Source organism: Salvelinus fontinalis, chromosome 28 (genome assembly GCF_029448725.1).
Source record: "Salvelinus fontinalis isolate EN_2023a chromosome 28, ASM2944872v1, whole genome shotgun sequence".
NCBI lineage: Eukaryota > Metazoa > Chordata > Actinopteri > Salmoniformes > Salmonidae > Salvelinus > Salvelinus fontinalis.
Genome location: NC_074692.1, coordinates 16,072,282 through 16,079,109, shown reverse-complemented (window position 1 = coordinate 16,079,109; position 6,828 = coordinate 16,072,282). Strand labels below are relative to the sequence as shown.

At 42.9% G+C, this 6,828-nt stretch overlaps 1 protein-coding gene across 1 annotated transcript; it reads right to left on the bottom strand.

Annotated features, from left to right (window-relative positions):
• Window positions 1–219: 219 nt before the first annotated feature.
• On the bottom strand, window positions 220–5,250 carry LOC129826271 (beta-centractin-like). The gene is made up of 11 exons (XM_055886813.1): window positions 5,055–5,250; window positions 4,134–4,198; window positions 3,938–4,013; window positions 3,637–3,762; window positions 2,850–2,974; window positions 2,386–2,602; window positions 2,156–2,248; window positions 1,848–2,022; window positions 1,661–1,722; window positions 1,472–1,512; window positions 220–1,377 (listed from the first exon to the last, which is right to left on the bottom strand). The coding sequence occupies exons 1-11, from the start codon at window positions 5,100–5,102 to the stop codon at window positions 1,275–1,277; spliced, it is 1,131 nt and encodes a 376-aa protein (XP_055742788.1). The 5' UTR covers window positions 5,103–5,250; the 3' UTR covers window positions 220–1,274.
• Between the last annotated feature and the right edge of the window lie 1,578 nt (window positions 5,251–6,828).

Below are 6,828 nucleotides of genomic sequence, written 5' to 3'. Positions count from 1 at the left end.
GCATACAACCAAGACAACGCAGGAGTGGCTTCGGGACAAGTCTCTGAATATCCTTGAGTTGCCCAGCCAGAGCCCAGACTTGCTCCCGATCGAACATCTCTGGAGAGCTCCCCATTCAACCTGACAGAGCTTGAGAGGATCTGCAGTGAGAATTTTATTCAAAATCTAAGTTACATCAGTGTTGCTAATGTATTCAGCACAACAAAAATAACCACATAGCAGAGTGCACAAATTTATTGTAATGAAACACATTTTTCTTTCAGCAATACTGTTAATTTTAGTGTTAGTATTTGCTTGAAGGAGTCATTATACGAGCAGGCTATGGTCACACGGTTCCTCTTGAAACAAAAATATACATATTTTGATATAAAATGAAGTCAGTAATTCCAATTCGGTTTAGATTGCAAATATCCAGCAGAAAACATGACAACCAATCCATTATCATGTCAGCATACCTTTTGGTGCAGTTTAAAAGTTCAGATTAGAGGAAGTAAACCATACCAGTTTGGATAATATTCTCGAATGTGACAGTGCTATTAACTCATATGGTCCACTCAATATTTAATATTAGCCCCCTTACAATGTTGAGTTAAATGATGAACCAATCAAATATTTAATACAATTTAGATCCACTTGGGTTTGAAATAAGGGAAAGTTCTCCTCAGAAATTGCAACATCTGTAAAAAAAAAATTATCCATCAGTGTCATCTTTCAACAGTTGAATATGAAGCAACACTTAAATGGAGTCGGTGTAAGTTACAGTACACTGGGTCATATTTTAACATTTCCTTTAAACTGTCTCCATTCAGACTGTGGGAAATAAGGAGACAACTTTAACTAGTTCTTAAGGTATATTTGCATACTGTTTAATGTGCCACAGTAACAACGCCCAAAGGTAAAAAAAAGTCTTAATTGAATCTATCAAAGTAAAGCAGAACGTTCACCTTCATTGTCATTTAAGTGATGGATTTTATGGGGCATAACACACAGAATACAGAATTTGAATAAAGCAATGCAACTTAGCTTTGAATATGTTAAACAAAAAAACCAAAATCCACAATATCAAGAGATGCAACTTAAAGCCTTGTCATTGGGACAGGTTCTGGGTCCGTCTGGTAAATGCTGGTCAACACTTTGCCAGTCCTAGCCAGTTTCCCCGTCATATGGCGTGTAGGGGAGTCAGTAGATGGCATGCCATAGGGAGTCATCGGCTCTCCCCATCAGGGGGTGTGGTGGATTTTTTGTGTGGCAGAATAGGAGCACCGCCAGTCTCTTCAGAAGGTCTTCCGATGGATGGCACGTGCTCGGTCTTCCTCATACTCCTTCTTTGAAACCCACATCTTCTTGAAGGTGTCCAGTGACGCAAGGATGGAGCCCCTTAAAGCATACAACAGAGGATCATTACTGTCCATTACTCTGGAAACAGACTAATGTTTAATCTGAGTGTGGCTGATCACATGACGTTACTTACCCTATCCACGTGGAGTAGAGTCGTTCTTGAGGTGCAGAGATCTAACAGAGTAAAACAGGGAAATAAACTGGCTGTGAAACAGCACAACTAGTTCAGAAATATGTTGCACCAACATTAAACATACATTGAAATTGCTGCTCAGTGCGCATACATAGGTAAATACGGCGCCAAGGTTAAGGCAGCAAATACCTTTATTTTCACATCTTTAGGTGCCAACTTTTTTACTTCACTTAACAACCGGTCACCAAAACCTTTGGGACAGAAAAAAAAGAATTGTAAACAGGGAGAGTAATACAATTAGCCAATGCTGAAGCAGTGGAGTTTGTTTGCTACAGTCTTCAATATGTAATTGGTGGGACAGGACTCTAGTCCATACCTTTGAGGAGTGTGGAGCCCCCAGAGAGAACAATGTTGGAAAAGAGTGTACGTCGCAGGTCCATGTCGGACTTCTGGATGGCAAAAGCAAGAACTTCGTGGATTCCTTCACTCTCGTCCCCTATCAGGTCTGGACGGAAGAGGAGCTCTGGGGCTCGGAACCGAGCAGGACCAATCTACACAGGGGATAACAAGCTGTCAATTCTTCAGTAAAATACAACAGCTTATGTTAATGTCAAAGTAAGTAGTAATATTTAACTTCCAGAACACAATCTTAAACATTTTGAGAATGTATCTAACATGACTCACATCCAATGTGCTGCCATCAGGAAGAGTGTACTGCACCTTCTCAGTCTCCAAGGTCTCATCCTTTTGTGGGTTCAGTGAGAGGTAGCATGCTCTCTGCAGAGGTAAACAATTAGGGTGACAGGCGTCAAGGACAAAGAATGAAACAAATAACAGGACTGATAGTGTCTTGAATATTTATACAACTATTTGCCTTGATCCCATCAAAAATACAACAATTTCCTCATCCGTACCTCTTTGATAGTGCGCACAACCTCAAACTCAGCTGAGGTGTGGAAGTCATAGCCTTCCTTGCGCATTAGCAGGCGTAGGTAGCGTGAGACATCACGTCCAGCAATGTCCACCCGCATGATAGAGTGAGGGATGGCAAAGCCTTCATAGATGGGCACAGCATGGGTTACCCCATCACCAGCATCCAGCACCACTCCTGTTGTCCGGCCTGTGGCATATCTGCAATATCCAAAGAGACATTCAAAACGGTTGTTTTGGCTAATGATCATTTTCACATCGCTACAGTTATTAACCTGGGGTTTCCTTAGTTGTCACTAGCTACCACAGCCATAGGAGGGGTTTTATGACCTATATGGCTGTGATGACCATTTACCACCTCTGGGAGTGAAATCTTTTAATGTACTGGTATGCCCAACATAAGGCTGGCAAACAAGAGACAATATATCTAGAGGAAAAACAAACTCACAAGCTTAATACTGCCTGCATGGAGATGAAGAGCGCTGGTACATTGAAGGTCTCAAAGAACACCTCTGCTGCACGCTCCCGGTTTCTACTTGGGTTCAAGGGGGCCTCTGTCAGCAGCACAGGATGCTAAAGGACATTAGGAGAAATGCAAAAGAAAGTCAATGCAGTGAGACAGTAAAAAAAACACAATCAAATTCATATTCACTTCAAGAAGCCCTGAGAGAGAACACCAGCTCTCATGATCAAATTAAAAGTATCGTGGCCTCCCGGGTGGCGCAGTGGTCTAGGGCACTGCATCGCAGTGCTAACTGCGCCACCAGAGTCTCTGGGTTCGCGCCCAGGCTCTGTCGCAGCCGGCCGCGACCGGGAGGTCCGTGGGGCGACGCACAATTGGGCTAGCGTCGTCCGGGTTAGGGAGGGTTTGGCCGGTAGGGATATCCTTGTCTCATCGCGCTCCAGCGACTCCTGTGGCGGGCCGGGCGCAGTGCGCGCTAACCAAGGGGGCCAGGTGCACGGTGTTTCCTCCGAAAAATTGGTGCGGCTGGCTTCCGGGTTGGAGGCGCGCTGTGTTAAAGAAGCAGTGCGGCTTGGTTGGGTTGTGCTTCGGAGGACGCATGGCCTTCGACCTTCATCTCTCCCGAGCCCGTACGGGAGTTGTAGCGATGAGACAAGATAGTAATTACTAGCGATTGGATACCACGAAAATTGGGGAGAAAAGGGGATAAAAAAAAAAAAAAATAATTAAAAGTATCCATAATAAGTGTGTCACAGAAACCAGAGAAAAATACCTCTTCAGAGAAGGTCTGTAGTTGCTCCTTAGAGTACACATATTGCCAGATGCGCTCCATGTCATTCCAGTCCTTCACAATACCGTGCTCCATTGGGTACCGCACAGACAGGAGCCCCCTGTGTTCCTACAACCACATGGAGAGATAAAGTCTTGGGAATAGCAGCCAAAGTACTATATTTTGTTTAAAAATACAGATTTAGTGTTAATAACAGCCTACATATAGGCATACAGGCCCATAAAGCCCTTTACATTATCAGTGACACAGGGCCACAGGCATCGGTCTTAGTAGAGCACTGTACCTCTGCTTTTGGGCCAATGAAGAGATCTCCTTCCAGAGCACCTGCCATCACCCGAACATGCTTTGGACGACCCACACTAGAAGGTAAACACATGTATCATTTTACATACTCTTTTCATTCAAACAAAGCATTTCAGTCAAATACATTTAAGTATTTAATATTATAGTGTTGAGATGGCTGTAGTGTTTGATCTTACTAGTTTGGGAAGCAGTATTTGGGGATCTGGTCTCCTGCAAAACCAGCTTTAACAACACCGGAGCCCTGAAAGAGAAAGTAAGAAAATGTAGGTCCATGCAACGTCGGCTACATGTATTAACTAATTTATTATAGGGACTGAGGGCGTCTCTGGCCCCATCTGTTCATCCTGTTTGTACAATGATATCAGTCAGTAGTCATGAGACAGCGCTGAGGGGCAGTACTGGCCTATTGTAAACTACTGGATCAGACCCCAATATCAGTAGTACAAATATGCTATTCCTTAATTATTGTACTCTAATGCCTTGCATTGATTACGATCAGCAACACAATGATGCATAAGTAAATTATTCTTTAATTTATTTCACAATGATGCTGCTATCAAGTAGCCTGAAGAGAAAGGCTGTTAATAATCTAGCCTAACGTTAGATGATGCGCTAGTTTCCTAACTCGTCCTTTCTTTCATAATTGACGTTGGCTAGACTTCTTATTTATAGCTAGCTAGCAAACTAACCTAACTAGTTGAAAAGTAAGATACATTGTTTTACTCTGTGAGCTCCCCATGGTTAGCATACTGCATTGGGATGGATTGGTTGGGGATGCAACCATCTAACGTTAGCCTTGGTCATCACCCTTCCCGTCTCACAATGCTATGGCAGGTAGCTAACTAGCTACTGACTGAGTCGCAAAGCTAGTCAGTGGCTTTAGCAAAGATATTTGATCTCTGTGGCTTTAGCTAGCTAATCTTGTTAGCTAACCATCTAGACAATAAGAGGGTTTGCAAAAGCATACTACAGCCTAATCAGCTAGCTAACTAACTTGAGCTATAAACAACCACCACCCATTGAAAAGCAAACTAACGTTAGCGACTTTTCGGTTACCTTAGTTACCGTTACATTTACCAATGATGTTGGCTACTTACATTATCAATAACCACAGGCTGATTTGCTATTATATCGTAGGACTCCATGGTGATAACCTTATAGATATAGGTCCTTTATGAATCCTTTTTTCCTAGCATTGTAGTTAGCTGATTTCGCCTTGTTATGTGGCGCAACGATGCAGATATAAATGTATAGCTAGATAGGCTCAGTTATTATCCGCCCACTCTATGTACAGCCACACAAGCCAATCGCAAGCCATTGGAAGTAAAACGGTGACTTTTGAAGCTTAGCTAGCAACAAGTGTGCACGCAGTGGTGTAAAAATACTTAAAAGTTCTACTTAAGTAGTTTTTTGGGAGATCTTTACTTTACTATTTATATGTTGTACTTTTACTCCATACATTTTCCCGGACACCCAAAAGTACACTGCTCAAAAAAATAAAGGGAACACTTAAACAACACAATGTAACTCCAAGTCAATCACACTTCTGTGAAATCAAACTGTCCACTTAGGAAGCAACACTGATTGACAATAAATTCCACATGCTGTTGTGCAAATGGAATAGACAAAAGGTGGAAATTATAGGCATTTAGCAAGACACCCCCAATAAAGGAGTGATTCTGCAGGTGGTGACCACAGACCAATTCTCAGTTCCTATGCTTCCTGGCTGATGTTTTGGTCACTTTTGAATGCTAGCGGTGCTTTCACTCTAGTGGTAGCATGAGACGGAGTCTACAACTCACACAAGTGGCTCAGGTAGTGCAGCTCATCCAGGATGGCACATCAATGCGAGCTGTGGCAAGAAGGTTTGCTGTGTCTGTCAGCGTAGTGTCCAGAGCATGGAGGCGCTACCAGGAGACAGGCCAGTACATCAGGAGACGTGGAGGAGGCCGTAGGAGGGCAACAACCCAGCAGCAGGACCGCTACCTCTGCCTTTGTGCAAGGAGGAGCCCTCCAAAATGACTTCCAGCAGGCCACAAATGTGCATGTGTCAGCATATGGTCTCACAAGGGCTCTGAGGATTGTGAGCGATCCTCACAATTCTATATGTACTGCGATTTGACGTTCCAAACATATTGCTAACTATGTCTGCCACAGAGAGACAAGAGAGAGCAAGAGCAAATGAGTTTTGATCAGTCAAGGGAAAAAAGTGCTGAAAACATGTTGGCTCCAACTCTCGTTAGCTCCAACTCTCGTTAGCTAACGCTGCCATATTTTTAAAATGCATTTTTACACACTAATATTTGTAGTCAAATAGGGGATGGATTTGGGTGGTAAATCTTGGTAACCTGGTTCCCACCAAAAAATCCTAGCTGATACGACATTTTATGGGTTCACACTCTATAGGTAAGTCTGTACAGTCCACTGTGTACAGTGCATTCGGAAAGTATTCAGACCCCTCAACTTTTCACATTTTGTTACATTACAGCCTTATTCTAAAATTGAGTCAATCGTTTTTCCCCCCAATCTACATACTATACCCCATAATGAACATGCAAAAACAGGTTTTTACAAATTTAGAAAACTTAAATAATACAATTACATGAGTACTCAGACTCTTTACTCAGTACTTTGTTGAAGCACCTTTCGCAATGATTACAGCCTCGAGTCTTCTTGGGTATGACGCTACAAGCTTGGCACACGTGTATTTGCGGAGTTTCTCCCATTCTTCTTTGCAGATCCTCTCAAGCTCTGTCAGGTTGGATGGTGAGCGTAACTGCACAGCTATTTTCCAGTCTCTCCAGAAATGTTTGATCAGGTTCAAGTCTAGGTTCTGGCTGGGCCACTCAAGTACATTCCTGTGTTGTTTTG

Coding starts and splice junctions, on each gene's coding strand:
- LOC129826271 (XM_055886813.1), bottom strand. CDS start 5,102: ATGGAGTCCTACGATATAATAGCAAATCAGCCTGTGGTTATTGATAAT. Junction 3,763..3,937: donor TCATTGGCCCAAAAGCAGAG/GTACAGTGCTCT, acceptor ATGTGGTTGTAG/GAACACAGGGGGCTCCTGTC. Junction 1,513..1,660: donor CTAAAGATGTGAAAATAAAG/GTATTTGCTGCC, acceptor TTACTCTGTTAG/ATCTCTGCACCTCAAGAACG.